A 27,758-nucleotide genomic window follows, 5' to 3' on the forward strand; every position below is an offset into this window, starting at 1 on the left:
TGTTATCTTATGGTTTAGTGTTATATTGCCCTGTAGTAGACTACCAGTAGTAGTTTTAATGTTATCTTATGGTTTAGTGTTATATTGCCCTGTAGTAGACTACCAGTAGTAGTTTAATGTTATCTTATGGTTTAGTGTTATATTGCCCTGTAGTAGACTACCAGTAGTAGTTGTAATGTTATCTTATGGTTTAGTGTTATATTGCCCTGTAGTAGACTACCAGTAGTAGTTTTAATGTTATCTTATGGTTTAGTGTTATATTGCCCTGTAGTAGACTACCAGTAGTAGTTAATGTTATCTTATGGTTTAGTGTTATATTGCCCTGTAGTAGACTACCAGTAGTAGTTGTAATGTTATCTTATGGTTTAGTGTTATATTGCCCTGTAGTAGACTACCAGTAGTAGTTAATGTTATCTTATGGTTTAGTGTTATATTGCCCTGTAGTAGACTACCAGTAGTAGTTTTAATGTTATCTTATGGTTTAGTGTTATATTGCCCTGTAGTAGACTACCAGTAGTAGTTTTAATGTTATCTTATGGTTTAGTGTTATATTGCCCTGTAGTAGACTACCAGTAGTAATTTTAATGTTATCTTATGGTTTAGTGTTATATTGCCCTGTAGTAGACTACCAGTAGTAGTTTTAATGTTATCTTATGGTTTAGTGTTATATTGCCCTGTAGTAGACTACCAGTAGTAGTTTTAATGTTATCTTATGGTTTAGTGTTATATTGCCCTGTAGTAGACTACCAGTAGTAGTTTTAATGTTATCTTATGGTTTAGTGTTATATTGCCCTGTAGTAGACTACCAGTAGTAGTTTTAATGTTATCTTATGGTTTAGTGTTATATTGACCTGTAGTAGACTACCAGTAGTAGTTTTAATGTTATCTTATGGTTTAGTGTTATATTGCCCTGTAGTAGACTACCAGTAGTAGTTAATGTTATCTTATGGTTTAGTGATATATTGCCCTGTAGTAGACTACCAGTAGTAGTTTTAATGTTATCTTATGGTTTAGTGTTATATTGCCCTGTAGTAGACTACCAGTAGTAGTTTTAATGTTATCTTATGGTTTAGTGTTATATTGCCCTGTAGCAGACTACCAGTAGTAGTTGTAATGTTATCTTATGGTTTAGTGTTATATTGCCCTATAGTAGACTACCAGTAGTAGTTTTAATGTTATCTTATGGTTTAGTGTTATATTGCCCTGTAGTAGACTACCAGTAGTAGTTTTAATGTTATCTTATGGTTTAGTGTTATATTGCCCTGTAGTAGACTACCAGTAGTAGTTTTAATGTTATCTTATGGTTTAGTGTTATATTGCCCTGTAGTAGACTACCAGTAGTAGTTTAATGTTATCTTATGGTTTAGTGTTATATTGCCCTGTAGTAGACTACCAGTAGTAGTTTTAATGTTATCTTATGGTTTAGTGTTATATTGCCCTGTAGTAGACTACCAGTAGTAGTTAATGTTATCTTATGGTTTAGTGTTATATTGCCCTGTAGTAGACTACCAGTAGTAGTTTTAATGTTATCTTATGGTTTAGTGTTATATTGCCCTGTAGTAGACTACCAGTAGTAGTTTTAATGTTATCTTATGGTTTAGTGTTATATTGCCCTGTAGTAGACTACCAGTAGTAGTTAATGTTATCTTATGGTTTAGTGTTATATTGCCCTGTAGTAGACTACCAGTAGTAGTTAATGTTATCTTATGGTTTAGTGTTATATTGCCCTGTAGTAGACTACCAGTAGTAGTTTTAATGTTATCTTATGGTTTAGTGTTATATTGCCCTGTAGTAGACTACCAGTAGTAGTTTTAATGTTATCTTATGGTTTAGTGTTATATTGCCCTGTAGTAGACTACCAGTAGTAGTTTTAATGTTATCTTATGGTTTAGTGTTATATTGCCCTGTAGTAGACTACCAGTAGTAGTTAATGTTATCTTATAGTTTAGTGTTATATTGCCCTGTAGTAGACTACCAGTAGTAGTTAATGTTATATTATGGTTTAGTGTTATATTGCCCTGTAGTAGACTACCAGTAGTAGTTTTAATGTTATCTTATGGTTTAGTGTTATATTGACCTGTAGTAGACTACCAGTAGTAGTTTTAATGTTATCTTATGGTTTAGTGTTATATTGCCTTGTAGTAGACTACCAGTAGTAGTTTTAATGTTATCTTATGGTTTAGTGTTATATTGCCTTGTAGTAGACTACCAGTAGTAGTTTTAATGTTATCTTATGGTTTAGTGTTATATTGCCCTGTAGTAGACTACCAGTAGTAGTTAATGTTATCTTATGGTTTAGTGTTATATTGCCCTGTAGTAGACTACCAGTAGTAGTTTTAATGTTATCTTATGGTTTAGTGTTATATTGCCCTGTAGTAGACTACCAGTAGTAGTTAATGTTATCTTATGGTTTAGTGTTATATTGCCCTGTAGTAGACTACCAGTAGTAGTTTTAATGTTATCTTATGGTTTGGTGTTATATTGCCCTGTAGTAGACTACCAGTAGTAGTTTTAATGTTATCTTATGGTTTAGTGTTATATTGCCCTGTAGTAGACTACCAGTAGTAGTTTTAATGTTATCTTATGGTTTAGTGTTATATTGCCCTGTAGTAGACTACCAGTAGTAGTTTTAATGTTATCTTATGGTTTAGTGTTATATTGCCCTGTAGTAGACTACCAGTAGTAGTTTTAATGTTATCTTATGGTTTAGTGTTATATTGACCTGTAGTAGACTACCAGTAGTAGTTTTAATGTTATCTTATGGTTTAGTGTTATATTGACCTGTAGTAGACTACCAGTAGTAGTTTTAATGTTATCTTATGGTTTAGTGTTATATTGCCCTGTAGTAGACTACCAGTAGTAGTTTTAATGTTATCTTATGGTTTAGTGTTATATTGCCCTGTAGTAGACTACCAGTAGTAGTTTTAATGTTATCTTATGGTTTAGTGTTATATTGCCTTGTAGTAGACTACCAGTAGTAGTTTTAATGTTATCTTATGGTTTAGTGTTATATTGCCCTGTAGTAGACTACCAGTAGTAGTTAATGTTATCTTATGGTTTAGTGTTATATTGCCCTGTAGTAGACTACCAGTAGTAGTTTTAATGTTATCTTATGGTTTAGTGTTATATTGCCCTGTAGTAGACTACCAGTAGTAGTTAATGTTATCTTATGGTTTAGTGTTATATTGCCCTGTAGTAGACTACCAGTAGTAGTTTTAATGTTATCTTATGGTTTGGTGTTATATTGCCCTGTAGTAGACTACCAGTAGTAGTTTTAATGTTATCTTATGGTTTAGTGTTATATTGCCCTGTAGCAGACTACCAGTAGTAGTTGTAATGTTATCTTATGGTTTAGTGTTATATTGCCCTATAGTAGACTACCAGTAGTAGTTTTAATGTTATCTTATGGTTTAGTGTTATATTGCCCTGTAGTAGACTACCAGTAGTAGTTTTAATGTTATCTTATGGTTTAGTGTTATATTGCCCTGTAGTAGACTACCAGTAGTAGTTTTAATGTTATCTTATGGTTTAGTGTTATATTGCCCTGTAGTAGACTACCAGTAGTAGTTTTAATGTTATCTTATGGTTTAGTGTTATATTGCCCTGTAGTAGACTACCAGTAGTAGTTTTAATGTTATCTTATGGTTTAGTGTTATATTGCCCTGTAGTAGACTACCAGTAGTAGTTTTAATGTTATCTTATGGTTTAGTGTTATATTGCCCTGTAGTAGACTACCAGTAGTAGTTTTAATGTTATCTTATGGTTTAGTGTTATATTGCCCTGTAGTAGACTACCAGTAGTAGTTTTAATGTTATCTTATGGTTTAGTGTTATATTGCCCTGTAGTAGACTACCAGTAGTAGTTTTAATGTTATATTGCCCTGTAGTAGACTACCAGTAGTAGTTTAATGTTATCTTATGGTTTAGTGTTATATTGCCCTGTAGTAGACTACCAGTAGTAGTTTTAATGTTATCTTATGGTTTAGTGTTATATTGCCCTGTAGTAGACTACCAGTAGTAGTTAATGTTATCTTATGGTTTAGTGTTATATTGCCCTGTAGTAGACTACCAGTAGTAGTTTTAATGTTATCTTATGGTTTAGTGTTATATTGCCCTGTAGTAGACTACCAGTAGTAGTTTTAATGTTATCTTATGGTTTAGTGTTATATTGCCCTGTAGTAGACTACCAGTAGTAGTTAATGTTATCTTAGTAGGTTTTATGGCCAGTAACCAGGTTTCCATCCACAGTTTTTATGCAGTAAAGTCATACCATATAAATAAATACAATCATAACAGCTGTGATGGAAACAGGAAGTTCCAGTACAATTTTATAAATGCTTACAGATAATTTGTTAATTCAACATGATGGGATCTTTTTGTATCGGTAAAATGTATTATGTGAGAAATGGCAGTGGAAAATGCCTTTATGCGCAAATACTAATATAATAACTATCATATCGAAGCAAATTTGGGAGTCACACGATGATATGGGTGTGCAGTCCTCCGACTAGGACTGGGGAAACCATGCAGTTTCTTAGGCTGCAGATTAAATAAATGATGAACTTCACAGGGTGTTGAAAGTACACACTATGAGATTGATGCTGCTTTCCAATCAATGTCAAGATCTAGTGACATGATGATCGACTGCCGTTTGACAATTACTGATATTATCGCTCTTATCCGCTAGAGACCAGACTAGGCACATTGCCTATTTAACGCAACAGTTTTTTTGGACAAAACACACAAAACTAAAATCGGTAGAGTTGAAAATGCGATGGAAACACATTGAACTTTAGATTTTTATTCTGTACATGACCGCAACAAGTCCGTTTGGTGGAAACACACCACTGATGGGAAAATTCACTTTTTCTTTATGCGGATTCTAGAAAATTCCCATGAAAATCTGTCGCCAATCGGATGGAAACCTAGTTAGTGTCATTGATAAAACCCTCCAGTAAAATGTCATGGTGTATTTAACACGCAGGTAGTTGACCTCTCTCTGTGTGTCTGTGTGTATAAAACTCACCTTTCTGAGACAGGTAGTTGACCTGTATGTCTCTCTCTCTCTGTGTGTCTGTGTGTATAAAACTCACCTTTCTGAGACAGGTAGTTGACCTGTCTGTGTCTCTCTCTGTGTGTCTGTGTGTATAAAACTCACCTTTCTGAGACAGGTAGTTGACCTGTCTGTGTCTCTCTCTGTGTGTCTGCGTGTATAAAACTCACCTTTCTGAGACAGGTAGTTGACCTGGTGTCTCCTGGTGTGTTTCTCCTGTAGCTCCTGGAGGAAGCTGGATCCAGTATTACTGCGGCAGAACAGCTCAGAGCTGGACGCCTCGGTGCTGCTATCCGGGCTGTCCACACTGAGCCGGGCGCTGCTGTAGGTATCATAAAGCTCCACCAACAGACAGTCCACTATGGAGGAGCGGGGGGCTCGGACATCCTCGCCCTGGAGGTCGCCAAGGGTCACACGATCACCGGTTCCAGACCCCAGGCCGTTCTGGGGATGCAGACTCGGGCATGACGATGATGTGTCGCTGGAGCAGTCTCTCGGTCTCTCTGAGACAGAGCCTGTGTTGTTGTGGCCTGAAGTGGAACGACAACCAGGTCTAGTCCACTGCTGAAACGCCGAGAAGCCGTCTGAGAGTGACGCACCTGTATCGGAGTTGATGAACACTCCGCTTTCCCCCTCCGAACAGATGTCGCCGTCACAGATGTCTATTTCTAAAAGTTCCGCCACGTTCCCAACCTGGGACGACATTTCAACACGCTGATCCCGTTCGCTACCGTTGTTCTTGCGCTTCTCAAGTTGCCATCTCTCCAAACATGAACGTTTCATGCGAACAGGTGCAACTGCTTTCTTAATTCAATACACGTCTTGAAGAGGAAGTGAGTTCCGGGTGCATTCCATTCCTCTCCTCGGGAGGTAGGGCTGTGCTCCCGAGCTACTAGTTTCCTTCCTGAAAGTTCGTAGCGCAAATCTGCCGCCCCTCCGGAGTGAATAGTCTAGTCCAGCCCACTGGAAACGTCTTCTGTCCATGCTATCCGGGATCCTTGGGACGTCCCCCTATTCAATTTGACATTTTAAAATGGTTAGGGTGAGGGTAGGAGTTATAGGACTGATCAAACTTATCTTGCCGCACCGCCAAATGTTTCCAGTGCTGCCGCGCTCCTCCAGATCAAGACACACCTGACCATTCGGAGAGGAGCCAAACAGTGCCCTGTCATCTCAGCAGAGCGGTGTAGGGGGAGAATTTACCATTTACAGCGAATAAACGTTTATTGATGAGGATTTAGAGGATTCTTTAGGCCTAATTCCTCATGTTAGAATCAAGTAAAAACATGGCATTAAGAAAATACCTTTATCAATCTGCTTTCTCCCTGTTTTGTATCCCTGTGATATAGTCAACTGTTTAAACGGTATAGTTTCATTACTATAGCTAGGTTTTCATCCCATTGGCGATAGATTTTCATGTGAATATTCATAAATCCGGATGATAAGCGCTTTTCCCCACCAGTGTGGGTAGGCTAGTCTACATGATGAGATTATTATGGATCAGAGCGAGAGTTTTATTCGTCAAACGGCAGTCAAGCATTGATCATCACGTCACCAGAATAAGATCCTGGATATTTATTGGAAAGTATCGTCAAACTCATCACCACGCACCTTCACCACCCTGTGATGTTCATCATATAATTAATTTCACCTGTAGCCTAATAAACTGCATGGTTTCCCGAGTCATAGTGGGAGATGATGTAGTGGGAGACACCATTCATTGCATGACTCCAAGTTTACTTTGATACCTGGGATAGGATAAAGTAATCCTTCTACATTTATACAATTGTACCGAACCTTCCTGTTTCCATCACAGTTGTCATGATTTAAAAATATATATGATATGACTTTACTCGCATAAAAACTGTAGATGGAAACGTGGTTTGTGACACTAAAATATTGAACTATCCAGTCCAAATAAGGTACATTTTATAGGCCTACCTCAATGTAGCCTAAACAATAGACCTATCAACAAGTTCCAATAAAACAATTATTTTAGCATTGACATGTTTATTTTTTAATTATTAACAACAAATCAATACAAAAAGGACATGGGGGGAACACAAGTATATATAAAGAATATGTAAAGGACCAGTGGGCCAGGGGGAACAATATCACATTACACAGGGACAAAGGACCAGTGGGCTAGGGGGGACAATATCACATTACACAGGGACAAAGGACCAGTGGGCTAGGGGGGACAATATCACATTACACAGGGACAAAGGACAAGTGGGCTAGGGGGGACAATATCACATTACACAGGGACAAAGGACCAGTGGGCTAGGGGGGACAATATCACATTACACAGGGACAAAGGACCAGTGGGCTAGGGGGGACAATATCACATTACACAGGGACAAAGGACCAGTGGGCTAGGGGGAACAATATCACATTACACAGGGACAAAGGACCAGTGGGCTAGGGGGGACAATATCACATTACACAGGGACAAAGGACCAGTGGGCTAGGGGGGACAATATCACATTACACAGGGACAAAGGACCAGTGGGCTAGGGGGGACAATATCACATTACACAGGGACAAAGGACCAGTGGGCTAGGGGGGAAAATATCACATTACACAGGGACCTTAAGGGTCATACACACATTTATAATTCTAACAGATTTTTTGTTGGTAGAGTATTTAATTGTCTTAAAATATAGTTCAATTTCTTTTTGTAAGGTAAGAAATGTGGTGTTTTGTTTGTACATTTACATTTGTGAATGTGAAATTTGGCCATATAATAATTAAATTAATTATATAAAATTGTTTCAACTTATTTCTATAGTAGGTAAAGAATCCAAGCAGTACATCTCTCCATAATAGTGGAAAATCTTCATAAATGTGTTCAATTATAAATCTACTGATGTCTTGCCACAGATTCCTTACATGAATACAATGCCATAAAAGATGCAACACCGTTTCTGGGTGGTCATTACAAAAGGTACAATTTGAATGTATGTTTTTCTTAAACTTCTTCATAGAGCGGTTGGCAGGATAATATTTATGAATAATTTATAAAGAAACTTCCTTAATTGTGTTAATAAGTAGGTTTGTGTGTAGCAACATCCAAACTTTTTTCCCAACAGATATTATAAATAAAACCATTATAATAAGGCATGACGTAAGGTATAGATACAACAGCCTGCTGAAACAAGGCTCGTATTGCTCTATTGTTGTTGAATGGTCAAAATAAAAACTAATCTTTCCTACTGATGAGTCGACAGGGTTCATCGGAGGTATGTTCTGAGGGTCTTGACACCTTCCTGAATAATAAAGCAACACCTGAGGGAATGGCGTCTAGAACAATCGCAAAATATTTAGGTGTAAAGGGATAAGAATTCCTTCTAATTAAGTAAAAGACCCTCTGCATTTACAAGTTGCCTCACCAATAGGATATTACTTCGGAACCAATATCTAAAAACAAAGTATTTTTATACAAAATGTCTAGATTATCCCATATATAATATTTCTACGTTTTCAGTCATTTAGCAGACGCTCTTATCCAGAGCGATTTACAGTTAGTGAGTGCATACATTTTCATACTGGCCCCCCGTGGGAAACGAACCCACCACCCTGGCGTTGCAAGCGCCACGCTCTACCAACTGAGCTACACGGGACTAATAGCTGTGTGGAGAAAAATTAGGCTTATAAATGAAAGACCATGATAAGAAAACCTGCCGATCGCATTGACATGTTCAATTAAACGTTTTCCACATTCTGACGTCCTACCCCAAGTAGTTCGGGTGCACAGCGCACATGGTAGATCATCTGATCCGAGCTTCCGTTGTCAAGCAGCACCATTCTCCTTCAAAATAAAAGTCCCAAAATGACGATCGTAAAAAAATTATACAAATAGTCGAAATGTGTTACATTTTATTAGGAAATGTTAGCAGACTTAGAATGTAGTTAAACAATATCAAAAAAGGAAAATAGATAACAGCCTTAATAGCACACATAATATTATAGCATTAACAATATTGACAATAGCGTTGACACTTCAGTCTCCTTTTAACCTCATTTAACACCTGGTTTACTTAAAAGGCACATCTCAAAAGGGGTCCAGGTAAGTCAGCCCTGTAATACAGCCCTATAGATATAGATCTCCTAGCCCACCTCTTTCAGGTAATACATTCAATTCAGTATTAGTCTTATATTGAGCTAATGAATGATGGGTTATGGATAATAAGCTTCTAACTTATAGCCTCTGTCTCTTGGCCAATACGCACGCACCTGGGCTCCGCTGGCCTCTTTCCTTAAGAAACGCTCCTTAGCTCTTGGAGTCCCACGCAGGACAAGATACACTAGAATAGCTTGCTGGGCATTATATTTTTTTAGCATTTCTTACACCAATAGACTGTTCGAAGAGGGACGCAAGCTCTTTTTTTTGCTGAATGCTAATTGCAGCAGCCAATAGAACTTGAAAGAAGAGCGAACGTGCGATGGTGGAAGGCTATAGCAGTTATTTATTCAGACCCGTAACCACTGAATCCTCATGAAGAGAAGTGAAAGCCTTCCGCATCTCATTCTAGTCCTGTATTATTCAAGGATGTCATTAGAATGATGAAGATAAGGACAATGAAACATATTTAATTTAACTGTTGAAAGCGAGGAAGGAATGAAGCAACAATAGAGAGAGAGAGAGGAGGTAGGCTAATAACATTAGGGGAAATATTATGAAAGGTATATATGCATCAGCCTACTAATAATACATTATAGGCTATTTAAAAATGTAAATCAATTCGCTAGCCTATACTTGTAACTTTGTAGTCCCCGTGTAGGCCCCGTGTAGCTCAGTTGCTCAGTTGGTAGAGCATGGCGCTTGCAACGCCAGGGTTGTGGGTTTGATTCCCACGGGGGGCCAGTATGAAAAATGTATGCACTCACTAACTGTAAGTGGCTCTGGATAAGAGCGTCTGCTAAATGACGTAAATATAAATGTAGTCTGTATGTGCTGCACCAGAATCACATGTTCTCTTCCACTCCATCAAGGTTTGAACGATGTGTGTAATTCCAGTCCGTATAATAGTACAATATAATACAGTATAGTAGTACAGTATAATACAATGTAGTACAGTAATACAGTATAATGCAATACAGTTCACACTCGAAAATATTAGCCTACTGGAGCTACAGTAGTTTCATTTATTTACCTAAGAAAGCGTATAGCTAGCTACATCTATGGGCTTTATATAGCTAGCTACATCTATGGGCTTTATATAGCTAGCTACATCTATGGGCTTTATATAGCTAGCTACATCTATGGGCTTTATATAGCTAGCTACATCTATGGGCTTTATATAGCTAGCTACATCTATGGGCTTTATATAGCTAGCTACATCTATGGGCTTTATATAGCTAGCTACATCTATGGGCTTTATATAGCTAGCTACATCTATGGGCTTTATATAGCTAGCTACATCTATGGGCTTTATATAGCTAGCTACATCTATGGGCTTTATATAGCTAGCTACATCTATGGGCTTTATATAGCGAGCTACATCTATGGGCTTTATATAGCTAGCTACATCTATGGGCTTTATATAGCTAGCTACATCTATGGGCTTTATATAGCTAGCTACATCTATGGGCTTTATATAGCTAGCTACATCTATGGGCTTTATATAGCTAGCTACATCTATGGGCTTTATATAGCTAGCTACATCTATGGGCTTTATATAGCTAGCTACATCTATGGGCTTTATATAGCGAGCTACATCTATGGACTTTATATAGCTAGCTACATCTATGGGCTTTATATAGCTAGCTACATCTATGGGCTTTATATAGCTAGCTACATCTATGGGCTTTATATAGCTAGCTACATCTATGGGCTTTATATAGCTAGCTACATCTATGGGCTTTATATAGCTAGCTACATCTATGGGCTTTATATAGCTAGCTACATCTATGGGCTTTATATAGCTAGCTACATCTATGGGCTTTATATAGCTAGCTACATCTATGGGCTTTATATAGCGAGCTACATCTATGGGCTTTATATAGCGAGCTACATCTATGGGCTTTATATAGCTAGCTACATCTACGGGCTTTATATAGCTAGCTACATCTATGGGCTTTATATAGCTAGCTACATCTATGGGCTTTATATAGCTAGCTACATCTATGGGCTTTATATAGCTAGCTACATCTATGGGCTTTATATAGCTAGCTACATCTATGGGCTTTATATAGCTAGCTACATCTATGGGCTTTATATAGCTAGCTACATCTATGGGCTTTATATAGCGAGCTACATCTATGGGCTTTATATAGCGAGCTACATCTATGGGCTTTATATAGCTAGCTACATCTACGGGCTTTATATAGCTAGCTACATCTATGGGCTTTATATAGCGAGCTACATCTATGGGCTTTATATAGCTAGCTACATCTTTGGGCTTTATATAGCTAGCTACATCTATGGGCTTTATATAGCGAGCTACATCTATGGGCTTTATATAGCTAGCTACATCTATGGGCTTTATATAGCTAGCTACATATATGGGCTTTATATAGCTAGCTACATCTATGGGCTTTATATAGCTAGCTACATCTATGGGCTTTATATAGCTAGCTACATCTATGGGCTTTATATAGCTAGCTACATCTATGGGCTTTATATTGCGAGCTACATCTATGGGCTTTATATAGCGAGCTACATCTATGGGCTTTATATAGCTAGCTACATCTATGGGCTTTATATAGCGAGCTACATCTATGGGCTTTATATAGCTAGCTACATCTATGGGCTTTATATAGCTAGCTACATCTATGGGCTTTATATAGCGAGCTACATCTATGGGCTTTATATAGTGAGCTACATCTATGGGCTTTATATAGCTAGCTACATCTATGGGCTTTATATAGCTAGCTACATCTATGGGCTTTTATGTTTTTCTGTCATGCCTAATGTGCAGTTGCCCATATATGTATTGGATAACAGCACAATAATTTGGGCTTTTTGTGGCTTGGGTTTGGGCTCGTTAAACGTCATTAATGTAGGGCTAAATAATAAAATGTATTTAATATATGGCTCATCAGGCTCAGGTAGCATCAGGTTTTAATTTTCATAATGATCAAAGCTCTAATCAAATCCAGACATATTTATATGCTTTATAATGCTTTTGAATAACACTTCTGGTTTGGCGGGAAATACCGGGTTACCCAGCGAGAAAAGTGATTTATTCTCTAGATGGAACATTTGTAAAGTACCGGGAAAAAATTATACTCTAATTTAGACGGATATGATTGAAGCCTGGGCTATATTAGGCTACATAATTAATTGTTGTTTGAAACCCCAGCAGTTTTTGCCAAGCATGCTGTTGGAATTGTTGATTTTAAATGTGTAAAAGGCCTTTTCTAACCATCAATATGAGGATGTAGCTAATTAGAGGGGAAAGGGGATACCTAATCAGTTGAACAACTGAATGCGTTCAACTAAAATGTGTCTTCCGCAATTAACCGCAACCTCCGCAAGGCACCTTGTCCTAGAGATATTTACACGGTTATCAAAACAGCCCTTATTTTAAGGGTTTCTAAAATCCCCATAGAAACGATTAGAACCATTTCCTTGTTTGACCACTAGGGTTTATGGGTAATATGACTCATACTGTGGTACTCTATTGCGTTGTGGTTGCATTCCATGTCTGAAATGTGCTGTATAAATAAAACCTGATTTGATTTGACTCTTATTCTGAAGGAGTGTAAAAATCCGTGTCCTGACTTATTCTCGCCTGCTTTACAGGGGTGTCATTCTAATCCCTTTACAGGAACATTTTCCTAACTACGTTTCACGTTTTTACCAATTTAGGAATCGCAGCGAGAAGACGCAGTCTGGACTGTTTTTAATTTCACAGTGAAAATGGCCTCGGTCCGGTTAAGTCTGCCAACGTTATTTAATTTACTCGTAATCTGCGTCACTTTGCTATTGAATAACCGATGTTGTGTTGTTGCCAAGTGGTATCACAGACCCAACATTGTTTTGATCCTCACGGATGACCTGGACGTCGCTATTGGGGGCATGGTAAATGAGTTTACAACATTAGTTGAATCTATTGGTGGTATATTGGTAGAACTAACGTTAAGTTAGACTGCTGTGGGCTGATGCGCGCAGTGTTTACATTTAGCTAACGTTAGCCAGATAGCCTAGCCATCCCATATAGGCCAGCTATGTTTACATGTAGCTAACGTTAGCCAGATAGCCTAGCCATCCCATATAGGCCAGCTATGTTTACATGTAGCTAACGTTAGCCAGATAGCCTAGCCATCCCATATAGGCCAGCTATGTTGAGGGTGTGTTGATCATGACCTGCTCGGTTATCTACCCCCTCAGGCCTGCCGAGCCTAATCATGTCCCTGATCTCATCAGCCTACAGAACAATCACATCATGACTGTATGTGTCAGAGGAGGAGTGCTGCTGATATAGGATCAGTTTAGTTTTTTTTCTCCATAATTAATAAGATTACATGGAGAGGGGGGGACCTGATCCTTGATCAGGCAATCCTACTCTGAGACTCTTGATACATACGGTTCCAGCGCTACAGCAGATGACCAGGCCCTTCATAAACACGGGATTAGTTCCTCCTCTCTAAACCAGCCTAAATCCCAAGTCAAACATCCATTGTTTTCAGTTCGTTCTGTTCTCACCCTATTCTGTAGCAGGGGCCTGCTCTCACAGTCCAGGTATTTGGCAGCCAGTCTCTCTCCTCACCGGAACTAGTCCAGAGGGTTGAGTAGGTCTACTAGAAGTCTGGCCAGGAGAATCTTATGATCCTGTTTGATGTAATTCAGCTAAATTTTCTCACTTTACTATTCTAGAGTTTAGAACAGGCAGATGTTGATGAGGATGACAGAGCAGTGTGAAATACGTTCCCTGAACAGGTTTGTCTGTGAGCTGAGGTTTCAGAATGGGACGTCATTCTAACCCCTGTATTGTGTTTCTTCAGACCCCACTGAACAAGACCAGGAAGCTGATTGGTGATGCAGGGATCTCCTTCACCAACGCTGTGAGTATCCTGTTCAGAGTTAAGGGGTTAGGGTTGGTCTCCAACGCTGTGAGTATCCTGTTCAGAGTTAAGAGGTTAGGGTTGGTCTCCAACGCTGTGAGTATCCTGTTCAGAGTTAAGGGCTTAGGGTTGGTCTCCAACGCTGTGAGTATCCTGTTCAGAGTTAAGGGCTTAGGGTTGGTCTCCAACGCTGTGAGTATCCTGTTCAGAGTTAAGGGGTTAGGGTTGGTCTCCAACGCTGTGAGTATCCTGTTCAGAGTTAAGGGCTTAGGGTTGGTCTCCAACGCTGTGAGTATCCTGGTCAGAGTTAAGGGGTTAGGGTTGGTCTCCAACGCTGTGAGTATCCTGGTCAGAGTTAAGGGGTTAGGGTTGGTCTCCAACGCTGTGAGTATCCTGTTCAGAGTTAAGGGGTTAGTGTTGGTCTCCAACGCTGTTGAGTATCCTAGTCAGGTTTCAAGTTGTATTAGCCGTATGTACGGGATACGCATGGTGTACATGGTCCAACGAAATGCTTACTGGCAGGTTCCTTCTGGAGGAGATGAATGCATGTCTGAGGGTTTCAGCAGCAGAACTGGAGAGGGAGGGTCTGACTTTGACAGTGTTGTGGAGGTGGAAGAATGAGGACTTGACTGTCTGTCTTATGTGGTGGTCAAAGGAGACACTAAGGTTGCGTTGCATGGAGGGAGAGACAGAGGTGTCGTCAGTGGTGAGGTTGCCAGGTTTGGTGAGGTTGCCAGGTTTGGTGAGGTTGCCAGGTTTTGGTGAGGGTGGTTTGGTGAGGTTGCCAGGTTTGGTGAGGTTGCCAGGTTTGGTGAGGTTGCCAGGTTTGGTGAGGGTGGACTTGGTGCCTATGAGGAGGACTTCTGTTGTTTTATCACTGTTGAGGTTGAGAAAGTTTTGTTTCATCCATGTTTTATTGTAGAGAGGCAGGATTCAGTGGGGGTCAGAGGTGGGTTGAGGAGGGATTTGGTGCTGAGGTAGATCTGGGTGTCATCGGCATAGCAGTGGAAGTCAAGGTTGAAGTGACGGAGGATCTGAACAAGATGGAGAACGTAGATGATGAAGAGTAAGGGACCCAGCACAGAGCCCTGGGGGACACCCTGTAGAACTGCAGCTGAGTCAGAGCCCTGGGGGACACCCTGTAGACCTGGGGGACACCCTGTAGACCTGGGGGACACCCTGTAGAACTGCAGCTGAGTCTGAGCCCTGGGGGACACCCTGTAGAGCTGCAGCTGAGTCTGAGCCCTGGGGGACACCCTGTAGACCTGCAGCTGAGTCTGAGCCCTGGGGGACACCCTGTAGAACTGCAGCTGAGTCAGAGCCCTGGGGGACACCCTGTAGACCTGCAGCTGAGTCTGAGTCTGAGCCCTGGGGGACACCCTGTAGACCTGCAGCTGAGTCTGAGTCTGAGCCCTGGGGGACACCCTGTAGAACTGTAGCTGAGTCTGAGCCCTGGGGGACACCCTGTAGACCTGCAGCTGAGTCAGAGCCCTGGGGGACACCCTGTAGACCTGCAGCTGAGTCTGAGTCTGAGCCCTGGGGGACACCCTGTAGACCTGCAGCTGAGTCTGAGTCCTGGGGGACACCCTGTAGAACTGCAGCTGAGTCTGAGTCTGAGTCCTGGGGGACACCCTGTAGAACTGCAGCTGAGTCAGAGCCCTGGGGGACACCCTGTAGAACTGTAGCTGAGTCAGAGCCCTGGGGGACACCCTGTAGAACTGCAGCTGAGTCTGAGCCCTGGGGGACACCCTGTAGACCTGCAGCTGAGTCTGAGTCTGAGCCCTGGGGGGACACCCTGTAGAACTGCAGCTGAGTCTGAGTCTGAGTCCTGGGGGACACCCTGTAGAACTGCAGCTGAGTCTGAGTCCTGGGGGACACCCTGTAGAACTGCAGCTGAGTCTGAGCCCTGGGGGACACCCTGTAGAACTGCAGCTGAGTCTGAGTCCTGGGGGACACCCTGTAGACCTGCAGCTGAGTCTGAGCCCTGGGGGACACCCTGTAGACCTGCAGCTGAGTCTGAGTTTGAGCCCCGGGGGACACCCTGTAGACCTGCAGCTGAGTCAGAGCCCTGGGGGACACCCTGTAGAACTGTAGCTGAGTCAGAGCCCTGGGGGACACCCTGTAGAACTGCAGCTAAGTCTGAGCCCTGGGGGACACCCTGTAGACCTGCAGCTGAGTCTGAGTCTGAGCCCTGGGGGACACCCTGTAGACCTGCAGCTGAGTCTGAGTCCTGGGGGACACCCTGTAGAACTGCAGCTGAGTCTGAGTCTGAGTCCTGGGGGACACCCTGTAGAACTGCAGCTGAGTCAGAGCCCTGGGGGACACCCTGTAGAACTGCAGCTGAGTCAGAGCCCTGGGGGACACCCTGTAGACCTGCAGCTGAGTCTGAGTCTGAGCCCTGGGGGACACCCTGTAGACCTGCAGCTGAGTCTGAGTCCTGGGGGACACCCTGTAGAACTGCAGCTGAGTCTGAGTCTGAGTCCTGGGGGACACCCTGTAGAACTGCAGCTGAGTCAGAGCCCTGGGGGACACCCTGTAGAACTGCAGCTGAGTCAGAGCCCTGGGGGACACCCTGTAGACCTGCAGCTGAGTCTGAGTCAGAGCCCTGGGGGGACACCCTGTAGAACTGCAGCTGAGTCTGAGTCTGAGTCCTGGGGGACACCCTGTAGAACTGCAGCTGAGTCTGAGTCCTGGGGGACACCCTGTAGAACTGCAGCTGAGTCTGAGCCCTGGGGGACACCCTGTAGAACTGCAGCTGAGTCTGAGTCCTGGGGGACACCCTGTAGACCTGCAGCTGAGTCTGAGCCCTGGGGGACACCCTGTAGACCTGCAGCTGAGTCTGAGTCTGAGCCCTGGGGGACACCCTGTAGACCTGCAGCTGAGTCTGAGTCCTGGGGGACACCCTGTAGAACTGCAGCTGAGTCAGAGCCCTGGGGGACACCCTGTAGACCTGCAGCTGAGTCTGAGTCCTGGGGGACACCCTGTAGAACTGTAGCTGAGTCAGAGCCCTGGGGGACACCCTGTAGAACTGCAGCTGAGTCTGAGCCCTGGGGGACACCCTGTAGAACTGCAGCTGAGTCTGAGTCTGAGCCCTGGGGGACACCCTGTAGAACTGCAGCTGAGTCTGAGCCCTGGGGGACACCCTGTAGAACTGCAGCTGAGTCTGAGTCCTGGGGGACACCCTGTAGAACTGCAGCTGAGTCTGAGCCCTGGGGGACACCCTGTAGAACTGCAGCTGAGTCTGAGCCCTGGGGGACACCCTGTAGAACTGCAGCTGAGTCTGAGCCCTGGGGGACACCCTGTAGACCTGCAGCTGAGTCTGAGGTGTGGCCATTGAGTGAGATATAGTGGGTCCGGTTTGTGAGGTATGATTGTAGCCAGGAGAGTGCGGTGCCCTCAACACCCATGCCCTCAACCCTGGTGAGGAGGATCTGATGGCTCACTGTGTCAAAAGCAGCACTCAGGTCCAGGAGAATCAGGATGTTGAGGGTACCAGCATCAGCAGAGGTCAGGAGGTCATTGATCACTTTGAGGAGGGCGGTTTCAGGACTGTGGATGGGGCGGAAACCAGACTGGAGGGGCTCCAACAGGTTGTTGATTAGCGGGTGGGTTTGGAATTGGGAGGCAACCCTAAGCTCCAGAGTCTTAATAGGGAAGGGGAGGTTGGAAATGGGGCGGATGGTGGAGTCCAGGCCAGGGTTAGGGTTAGGGTTAGCTCCAGAGTCTTCATAAGGAAGGGGAGGTTGGAAATGGGGTGGATGGTGGAGTCCAGGCCAGGGTTAGGGTTAGGGTTAGCTCCAGAGTCTTCATAAGGAAGGGGAGGTTGGAAATGGGGCGGATGGTGGAGTCCAGGCCAGGGTTAGGGTTAGGGTTAGCTCCAGAGTCTTCATAAGGAAGGGGAGGTTGGAAATGGGGCGGATGGTGGAGTCCAGGCCAGGGTTAGGGTTAGGGTTAGCTCCAGAGTCTTCATAAGGAAGGGGAGGTTGGAAATGGGGCGGATGGTGGAGTCCAGGCCAGGGTTAGGGTTAGGGTTAGCTCCAGAGTCTTCATAAGGAAGGGGAGGTTGGAAATGGGGCGGATGGTGGAGTCCAGGCCAGGGTTAGGGTTAGGGTTAGCTCCAGAGTCTTCATAAGGAAGGGGAGGTTGGAAATGGGGCGGATGGTGGAGTCCAGGCCAGGGTTAGGGTTAGGGTTAGCTCCAGAGTCTTCATAAGGAAGGGGAGGTTGGAAATGGAGCGGATGGTGGAATCCAGGCCAGGGTTAGGGTTAGGGTTAGCTCCAGAGTCTTCATAAGGAAGGGGAGGTTGGAAATGGGGCGGATGGTGGAGTCCAGGCCAGGGTTAGGGTTAGCTCCAGAGTCTTCATAAGGAAGGGGAGGTTGGAAATGGGGCGGATGGTGGAGTCCAGGCCAGGGTTAGTGTTAGGGTTAGCTCCAGAGTCTTCATAAGGAAGGGGAGGTTGGAAATGGGGCGGATGGTGGAGTCCAGGCCAGGGTTAGGGTTAGGGTTAGCTCCAGAGTCTTCATAAGGAAGGGGAGGTTGGAAATGGGGCGGATGGTGGAATCCAGGCCAGGCTTTTATAAGGAAGGGGAGGTTGGAAATGGGGTGGATGGTGGTGTCCAGTCCAGGCTTTTATAAGGAAGGGGAGGTTGGAAATGGGGCGGATGGTGGTGTCCAGTCCAGGCTTTTATAAGGAAGGGGAGGTTGGAAATGGGGCGGATGGTGGAGTCCAGGCCAGGGTTAGGGTTAGGGTTAGCTCCAGAGTCTTCATAAGGAAGGGGAGGTTGGAAATGGGGCGGATGGTGGAGTCCAGGCCAGGGTTAGGGTTAGGGTTAGCTCCAGAGTCTTCATAAGGAAGGGGAGGTTGGAAATGGGGCGGATGGTGGAGTCCAGGCCAGGGTTAGGGTTAGGGTTAGCTCCAGAGTCTTCATAAGGAAGGGGAGGTTGGAAATGGGGCGGATGGTGGAGTCCAGGCCAGGGTTAGGGTTAGGGTTAGCTCCAGAGTCTTCATAAGGAAGGGGAGGTTGGAAATGGGGCGGATGGTGGAGTCCAGGCCAGGGTTAGGGTTAGGGTTAGCTCCAGTCTTCATAAGGAAGGGGAGGTTGGAAATGGGGCGGATGGTGGAGTCCAGGCCAGGCTTTTATAAGGAAGGGGAGGTTGGAAATGGGGTGGATGGTGGTGTCCAGTCCAGGCTTTTATAAGGAAGGGGAGGTTGGAAATGGGGCGGATGGTGGTGTCCAGTCCAGGCTTTTATAAGGAAGGGGAGGTTGGAAATGGGGCGGATGGTGGTGTCCAGGCCAGGCTTTTATAAGGAAGGGGAGGTTGGAAATGGGGCGGATGGTGGTGTCCAGGCCAGGCTTTTATAAGGAAGGGGAGGTTGGAAATGGGGCGGATGGTGGTGTCCAGGCCTGGCTTTTATAAGGAATGGGAGGTTGGAAATGGGGCGGATGGTGGTGTCCAGGCCAGGCTTTTTAAAGATGGGTTGACTGCAGCTGGATGGTGGTGTCCAGGCCAGGCTTTTATAAGGAAGGGGAGGTTGGAAATGGGGCGGATGGTGGTGTCCAGGCCAGGCTTTTATAAGGAAGGGGAGGTTGGAAATGGGGCGGATGGTGGTGTCTAGGCCAGGCTTTTATAAGGAAGGGGAGGTTGGAAATGGGGCGGATGGTGGAGTCCAGGCCAGGGTTAGGGTTAGGGTTAGCTCCAGAGTCTTCATAAGGAAGGGGAGGTTGGAAATGGGGCGGATGGTGGAGTCCAGGCCAGGGTTAGGGTTAGGGTTAGCTCCAGAGTCTTCATAAGGAAGGGGAGGTTGGAAATGGGGCGGATGGTGGAGTCCAGGCCAGGGTTAGGGTTAGGGTTAGCTCCAGAGTCTTCATAAGGAAGGGGAGGTTGGAAATGGGGCGGATGGTGGAGTCCAGGCCAGGGTTAGGGTTAGGGTTAGCTCCAGAGTCTTCATAAGGAAGGGGAGGTTGGAAATGGGGCGGATGGTGGAGTCCAGGCCAGGGTTAGGGTTAGGGTTAGCTCCAGAGTCTTCATAAGGAAGGGGAGGTTGGAAATGGGGCGGATGGTGGAGTCCAGGCCAGGGTTAGGGTTAGGGTTAGCTCCAGAGTCTTCATAAGGAAGGGGAGGTTGGAAATGGGGCGGATGGTGGAGTCCAGGCCAGGGTTAGGGTTAGGGTTAGCTCCAGAGTCTTCATAAGGAAGGGGAGGTTGGAAATGGGGCGGATGGTGGAATCCAAGCCAGGCTTTTATAAGGAAGGGGAGGTTGGAAATGGGGTGGATGGTGGTGTCCAGTCCAGGCTTTTATAAGGAAGGGGAGGTTGGAAATGGGGCGGATGGTGGTGTCCAGTCCAGGCTTTTATAAGGAAGGGGAGGTTGGAAATGGGGCGGATGGTGGTGTCCAGGCCAGGCTTTTATAAGGAAGGGGAGGTTGGAAATGGGGCGGATGGTGGTGTCCAGGCCAGGCTTTTATGAGGAAGGGGAGGTTGGAAATGGGGCGGATGGTGGTGTCCAGGCCAGGCTTTTATAAGGAAGGGGAGGTTGGAAATGGGGCGGATGGTGGTGTCCAGGCCAGGCTTTTTAAAGATGGGTTGACTGCAGCTGGATGGTGGTGTCCAGGCCAGGCTTTTATAAGGAAGGGGAGGTTGGAAATGGGGCGGATGGTGGTGTCCAGGCCAGGCTTTTATAAGGAAGGGGAGGTTGGAAATGGGGCGGATGGTGGTGTCCAGGCCAGGCTTTTATAAGGAAGGGGAGGTTGGAAATGGGGCGGATGGTGGTGTCCAGGCCAGGCTTTTTAAAGATGGGTTGACTGCAGCTGGATGGTGGTGTCCAGGCCAGGCTTTTATAAGGAAGGGGAGGTTGGAAATGGGGCGGATGGTGGTGTCCAGGCCAGGCTTTTATGAGGAAGGGGAGGTTGGAAATGGGGCGGATGGTGGTGTCCAGGCCAGGCTTTTATAAGGAAGGGGAGTTTGGAAATGGGGCGGATGGTGGTGTCCAGGCCAGGCTTTTATAAGGAAGGGGAGGTTGGAAATGGGGCGGATGGTGGTGTCCAGGCCAGGCTTTTATAAGGAAGGGGGGGTTGGAAATGGGGCGGATGGTGGTGTCCAGGCCAGGCTTTTATAAGGAAGGGGAGGTTGGTAATGGGGCGGATGGTGGTGTCCAGGCCAGGCTTTTTAAAGATGGGTTGACTGCAGCTGGATGGTGGTGTCCAGGCCAGGCTTTTTAAAGATGGGTTGACTGCAGCTGGATGGTGGTGTCCAGGCCAGGCTTTTATAAGGAAGGGGAGGTTGGAAATGGGGCGGATGGTGGTGTCCAGGCCAGGCTTTTATAAGGAAGGGGAGGTTGGAAATGGGGCGGATGGTGGTGTCCAGGCCAGGCTTTTATAAGGAAGGGGAGGTTGGAAATGGGGCGGATGGTGGTGTCCAGGCCAGGCTTTTATAAGGAAGGGGAGGTTGGAAATGGGGCGGATGGTGGTGTCCAGGCCAGGCTTTTATAAGGAAGGGGGGGTTGGAAATGGGGCGGATGGTGGTGTCCAGGCCAGGCTTTTATAAGGAAGGGGAGGTTGGAAATGGGGCGGATGGTGGAGTCCAGGCCAGGCTTTTATAAGGAAGGGGGGGTTGGAAATGGGGCGGATGGTGGTGTCCAGGCCAGGCTTTTATAAGGAAGGGGAGGTTGGAAATGGGGCGGATGGTGGTGTCCAGGCCAGGCTTTTATAAGGAAGGGGGGGTTGGAAATGGGGCGGATGGTGGTGTCCAGGCCAGGCTTTTATAAGGAAGGGGGGGTTGGAAATGGGGCGGATGGTGGTGTCCAGGCCAGGCTTTTATAAGGAAGGGGGGGTTGGAAATGGGGCGGATGGTGGTGTCCAGGCCAGGCTTTTATAAGGAAGGGGAGGTTGGAAATGGGGCGGATGGTGGTGTCCAGGCCAGGCTTTTTAAAGATGGGTTGACTGCAGCTGGATGGTGGTGTCCAGGCCAGGCTTTTTAAAGATGGGTTGACTGCAGCTGGATGGTGGTGTCCAGGCCAGGCTTTTATAAGGAAGGGGAGGTTGGAAATGGGGCGGATGGTGGTGTCCAGGCCAGGCTTTTATAAGGAAGGGGAGGTTGGAAATGGGGCGGATGGTGGTGTCCAGGCCAGGCTTTTATAAGGAAGGGGAGGTTGGAAATGGGGTGGATGGTGGTGTCCAGGCCAGGCTTTTATAAGGAATGGGAGGTTGGAAATGGGGCGGATGGTGGTGTCCAGGCCAGGCTTTTTAAAGATGGGTTGACTGCAGCTGGATGGTGGTGTCCAGGCCAGGCTTTTATAAGGAAGGGGAGGTTGGAAATGGGGCCGATGGTGGTGTCCAGGCCAGGCTTTTATAAGGAAGGGGAGGTTGGAAATGGGGCGGATGGTGGTGTCCAGGCCAGGCTTTTATAAGGAAGGGGAGGTTGGAAATGGGGCGGATGGTGGAGTCCAGGCCAGGGTTAGGGTTAGGGTTAGCTCCAGAGTCTTCATAAGGAAGGGGAGGTTGGAAATGGGGCGGATGGTGGAGTCCAGGCCAGGGTTAGGGTTAGGGTTTGCTCCAGAGGCCCGTCCCTGGGAGGGGTGCGTCACTTGAGTGGGTTGAGTTACTGACGTGATCTTCCTGTCTGGGTTGGCGCCCCCCCCTTGGTTTGTGCTGTGGTGGAGACCTCTGTGGGCTATACTCGGCCTTGTCTCAGGATTGTAAGTTGGTGGTTGGGGATATCCCTCTAGTGGTGCGGGGGCTGTGCTTTGGCGGAGTGGGTGGGGTTATATCCTTCCTGTTTGGCCCTGTCCGGGGGTTTCTTCGGATGGGGCCACAGTGTCTCCGGACCGCTCCTGTCTCAGCCTCCAGTATTTATGCTGCAGTAGTTTATGTGTCGGGGGGCTGGGGTTAGTTGGTTATACCTGGAGTACTTCTCCTGTCTTATCCAGTGTCCTGTGTGAATTTAAGTATGCTCTCTCTAATTCTCTCGTTCTCTCTTTCTCTCTGAGAACCTGAGCCCTAGGACCATACGTCAGGACTACCGGGCATGATGACACCTTGCTGTCCCCAGTCCGCCTGGCCTTGCTGCTATTCCAGTTTCAACTGTTCTGCCTGCGGCTACGAAACCCCTACCTGTCCCAGACCTGCTGTTTTCAACTCTTAATGATCGGCTATGAAAAGCCAACTGAGAGACCTGAGCCCTAGGACCATACGCCGGGACTACCGGCCGTGGTGACTCCTTGCTGTCCCCAGTCCGCCTGGCCTTGCTGCTATTCCAGTTTCAACTGTTCTGCCTGCGGTTATGGAACCCCTACCTGTCCCAGACCTGCTGTTTTCAACTCTTAATGATCGGCTATGAAAAGCCAACTGAGATTTATTCCTGATTATTATTTGACCATGCTTGTCACTTATGAACATTTTTGAACATCTTGGCATGGTTCTGTTATAATCTCCACCCGGCACAGCCAGAAGAGGACTGGCCACCCCTCATAGCCTGGTTCCTCTCTAGGTTTCTTCCTAGGTTTTGCCTTTCTAGGGAGTTTTTCCTAGCCACCGTGCTTCTACACCTGCATTACTAGCTGTTTGGGGTTTTAGGCTGGGTTTCTGTACAGCACTTCGAGATATTAGCTGATGTAAGAAGGGCTATATAAAATAAAATTGATTGAAAATTGATTGATAAGGAAGGGGAGGTTGGAAATGGGGCGGATGGTGGAGTCCAGGCCAGGGTTAGGGTTAGGGTTAGCTCCAGAGTCTTCATAAGGAAGGGGAGGTTGGAAATGGGGCGGATGGTGGAGTCCAGGCCAGGGTTAGGGTTAGGGTTAGCTCCAGAGTCTTCATAAGGAAGGGGAGGTTGGAAATGGGGCGGATGGTGGAGTCCAGGCCAGGGTTAGGGTTAGGGTTAGCTCCAGAGTCTTCATAAGGAAGGGGAGGTTGGAAATGGGGCGGATGGTGGAGTCCAGGCCAGGGTTAGGGTTAGGGTTAGCTCCAGAGTCTTCATAAGGAAGGGGAGGTTGGAAATGGGGCGGATGGTGGAGTCCAGGCCAGGGTTAGGGTTAGGGTTAGCTCCAGAGTCTTCATAAGGAAGGGGAGGTTGGAAATGGGGCGGATGGTGGAGTCCAGGCCAGGGTTAGGGTTAGGGTTAGCTCCAGAGTCTTCATAAGGAAGGGGAGGTTGGAAATGGGGCGGATGGTGGAGTCCAGGCCAGGGTTAGGGTTAGGGTTAGCTCCAGAGTCTTCATAAGGAAGGGGAGGTTGGAAATGGGGCGGATGGTGGAGTCCAGGCCAGGGTTAGGGTTAGGGTTAGCTCCAGAGTCTTCATAGGGAAGGGGAGGTTGGAAATGGGGCGGATGGTGGAGTCCAGGCCAGGGTTAGGGTTAGGGTTAGCTCCAGAGTCTTCATAAGGAAGGGGAGGTTGGAAATGGGGCGGATGGTGGAATCCAGGCCAGGCTTTTATAAGGAAGGGGAGGTTGGAAATGGGGTGGATGGTGGTGTCCAGTCCAGGCTTTTATAAGGAAGGGGAGGTTGGAAATGGGGCGGATGGTGGAATCCAGGCCAGGCTTTTATAAGGAAGGGGAGGTTGGAAATGGGGTGGATGGTGGTGTCCAGTCCAGGCTTTTATAAGGAAGGGGAGGTTGGAAATGGGGCGGATGGTGGTGTCCAGTCCAGGCTTTTATAAGGAAGGGGAGGTTGGAAATGGGGCGGATGGTGGTGTCCAGGCCAGGCTTTTATAAGGAAGGGGAGGTTGGAAATGGGGCGGATGGTGGTGTCCAGGCCAGGCTTTTATGAGGAAGGGGAGGTTGGAAATGGGGCGGATGGTGGTGTCCAGGCCAGGCTTTTATAAGGAAGGGGAGGTTGGAAATGGGGCGGATGGTGGTGTCCAGGCCAGGCTTTTTAAAGATGGGTTGACTGCAGCTGGATGGTGGTGTCCAGGCCAGGCTTTTATAAGGAAGGGGAGGTTGGAAATGGGGCGGATGGTGGTGTCCAGGCCAGGCTTTTATAAGGAAGGGGAGGTTGGAAATGGGGCGGATGGTGGTGTCCAGGCCAGGCTTTTATAAGGAAGGGGAGGTTGGAAATGGGGCGGATGGTGGTGTCCAGGCCAGGCTTTTTAAAGATGGGTTGACTGCAGCTGGATGGTGGTGTCCAGGCCAGGCTTTTATAAGGAAGGGGAGGTTGGAAATGGGGCGGATGGTGGTGTCCAGGCCAGGCTTTTATAAGGAAGGGGAGGTTGGAAATGGGACGGATGGTGGTGTCCAGGCCAGGCTTTTATAAGGAAGGGGAGGTTGGAAATGGGGCGGATGGTGGTGTCCAGGCCAGGCTTTTATAAGGAAGGGGAGGTTGGAAATGGGGCGGATGGTGGTGTCCAGGCCAGGCTTTTATAAGGAAGGGGGGGTTGGAAATGGGGCGGATGGTGGTGTCCAGGCCAGGCTTTTATAAGGAAGGGGAGGTTGGTAATGGGGCGGATAGTGGTGTCCAGGCCAGGCTTTTTAAAGATGGGTTGACTGCAGCTGGATGGTGGTGTCCAGGCCAGGCTTTTTAAAGATGGGTTGACTGCAGCTGGATGGTGGTGTCCAGGCCAGGCTTTTATAAGGAAGGGGAGGTTGGAAATGGGGCGGATGGTGGTGTCCAGGCCAGGCTTTTATAAGGAAGGGGAGGTTGGAAATGGGGCGGATGGTGGTGTCCAGGCCAGGCTTTTATAAGGAAGGGGAGGTTGGAAATGGGGCGGATGGTGGTGTCCAGGCCAGGCTTTTATAAGGAAGGGGAGGTTGGAAATGGGGCGGATGGTGGTGTCCAGGCCAGGCTTTTATAAGGAAGGGGAGGTTGGAAATGGGGCGGATGGTGGTGTCCAGGCCAGGCTTTTATAAGGAAGGGGAGGTTGGAAATGGGGCGGATGGTGGAGTCCAGGCCAGGCTTTTATAAGGAAGGAGGGGTTGGAAATGGGGCGGATGGTGGTGTCCAGGCCAGGATTTTATAAGGAAGGGGAGGTTGGAAATGGGGCGGATGGTGGTGTCCAGGCCAGGCTTTTATAAGGAAGGGGGTGTTGGAAATGGGGCGGATGGTGGTGTCCAGGCCAGGCTTTTATAAGGAAGGGGGGTTGGAAATGGGGCGGATGGTGGTGTCCAGGCCAGGCTTTTATAAGGAAGGGGAGGTTGGAAATGGGGCGGATGGTGGTGTCCAGGCCAGGCTTTTTAAAGATGGGTTGACTGCAGCTGGATGGTGGTGTCCAGGCCAGGCTTTTTAAAGATGGGTTGACTGCAGCTGGATGGTGGTGTCCAGGCCAGGCTTTTATAAGGAAGGGGAGGTTTGAAATGGGGCGGATGGTGGTGTCCAGGCCAGGCTTTTATAAGGAAGGGGAGGTTGGAAATGGGGCGGATGGTGGTGTCCAGGCCAGGCTTTTATAAGGAAGGGGAGGTTGGAAATGGGGCGGATGGTGGTGTCCAGGCCAGGCTTTTATAAGGAATGGGAGGTTGGAAATGGGGCGGATGGTGGTGTCCAGGCCAGGCTTTTTAAAGATGGGTTGACTGCAGCTGGATGGTGGTGTCCAGGCCAGGCTTTTATAAGGAAGGGGAGGTTGGAAATGGGGCGGATGGTGGTGTCCAGGCCAGGCTTTTATAAGGAAGGGGAGGTTGGAAATGGGGCGGATGGTGGTGTCCAGGCCAGGCTTTTATAAGGAAGGGGAGGTTGGAAATGGGGCGGATGGTGGATTCCAGGCCAGGGTTAGGGTTAGGGTTAGCTCCAGAGTCTTCATAAGGAAGGGGAGGTTGGAAATGGGGCGGATGGTGGAGTCCAGGCCAGGGTTAGGGTTAGGGTTAGCTCCAGAGTCTTCATAAGGAAGGGGAGGTTGGAAATGGGGCGGATGGTGGAGTCCAGGCCAGGGTTAGGGTTAGGGTTAGCTCCAGAGTCTTCATAAGGAAGGGGAGGGTAGAAATGGGGCGGATGGTGGAGTCCAGGCCAGGGTTAGGGTTAGGGTTAGCTCCAGAGTCTTCATAAGGAAGGGGAGGTTGGAAATGGGGCGGATGGTGGAGTCCAGGCCAGGGTTAGGGTTAGGGTTAGCTCCAGAGTCTTCATAAGGAAGGGGAGGTTGGAAATGGGGCGGATGGTGGAGTCCAGGCCAGGGTTAGGGTTAGGGTTAGCTCCAGAGTCTTCATAAGGAAGGGGAGGTTGGAAATGGGGCGGATGGTGGAGTCCAGGCCAGGGTTAGGGTTAGGGTTAGCTCCAGAGTCTTCATAAGGAAGGGGAGGTTGGAAATGGGGCGGATGGTGGAGTCCAGGCCAGGGTTAGGGTTAGGGTTAGCTCCAGAGTCTTCATAAGGAAGGGGAGGTTGGAAATGGGGCGGATGGTGGAGTCCAGGCCAGGGTTAGGGTTAGGGTTAGCTCCAGAGACTTCATAAGGAAGGGGAGGTTGGAAATGGGGCGGATGGTGGAATCCAGGCCAGGCTTTTATAAGGAAGGGGAGGTTGGAAATGGGGTGGATGGTGGTGTCCAGTCCAGGCTTTTATAAGGAAGGGAGGTTGGAAATGGGGCGGATGGTGGTGTCCAGTCCAGGCTTTTATAAGGAAGGGGAGGTTGGAAATGGGGCGGATGGTGGTGTCCAGGCCAGGCTTTTATAAGGAAGGGGAGGTTGGAAATGGGGCGGATGGTGGTGTCCAGGCCAGGCTTTTATAAGGAAGGGGAGGTTGGAAATGGGGCGGATGGTGGTGTCCAGGCCAGGCTTTTATAAGG

General features: G+C 46.9%; 1 protein-coding gene across 1 annotated transcript in view; it reads left to right on the plus strand.

The window, feature by feature from the left end:
• The first annotated feature begins 12,784 nt into the window (after positions 1 to 12,784).
• Positions 12,785 to 27,758, plus strand: part of LOC311115921 (N-acetylglucosamine-6-sulfatase-like) — a 67,585-nt gene continuing 52,611 nt past the window's right edge. The window contains exons 1-2 of the mRNA XM_084191045.1: positions 12,785 to 13,081; positions 14,005 to 14,064. Of these exons, the coding sequence (XP_084047171.1) occupies positions 12,920 to 13,081; positions 14,005 to 14,064 (222 nt within the window). The 5' untranslated portion in view covers positions 12,785 to 12,919. The remainder of the gene's footprint in view (positions 13,082 to 14,004; positions 14,065 to 27,758) is intronic.

Source organism: Coregonus lavaretus (assembly GCF_964263955.1).
Source record: "Coregonus lavaretus genome assembly, contig: HAP1_SCAFFOLD_1259, whole genome shotgun sequence".
In the NCBI taxonomy this organism is placed as follows: Eukaryota; Metazoa; Chordata; class Actinopteri; order Salmoniformes; family Salmonidae; genus Coregonus; species Coregonus lavaretus.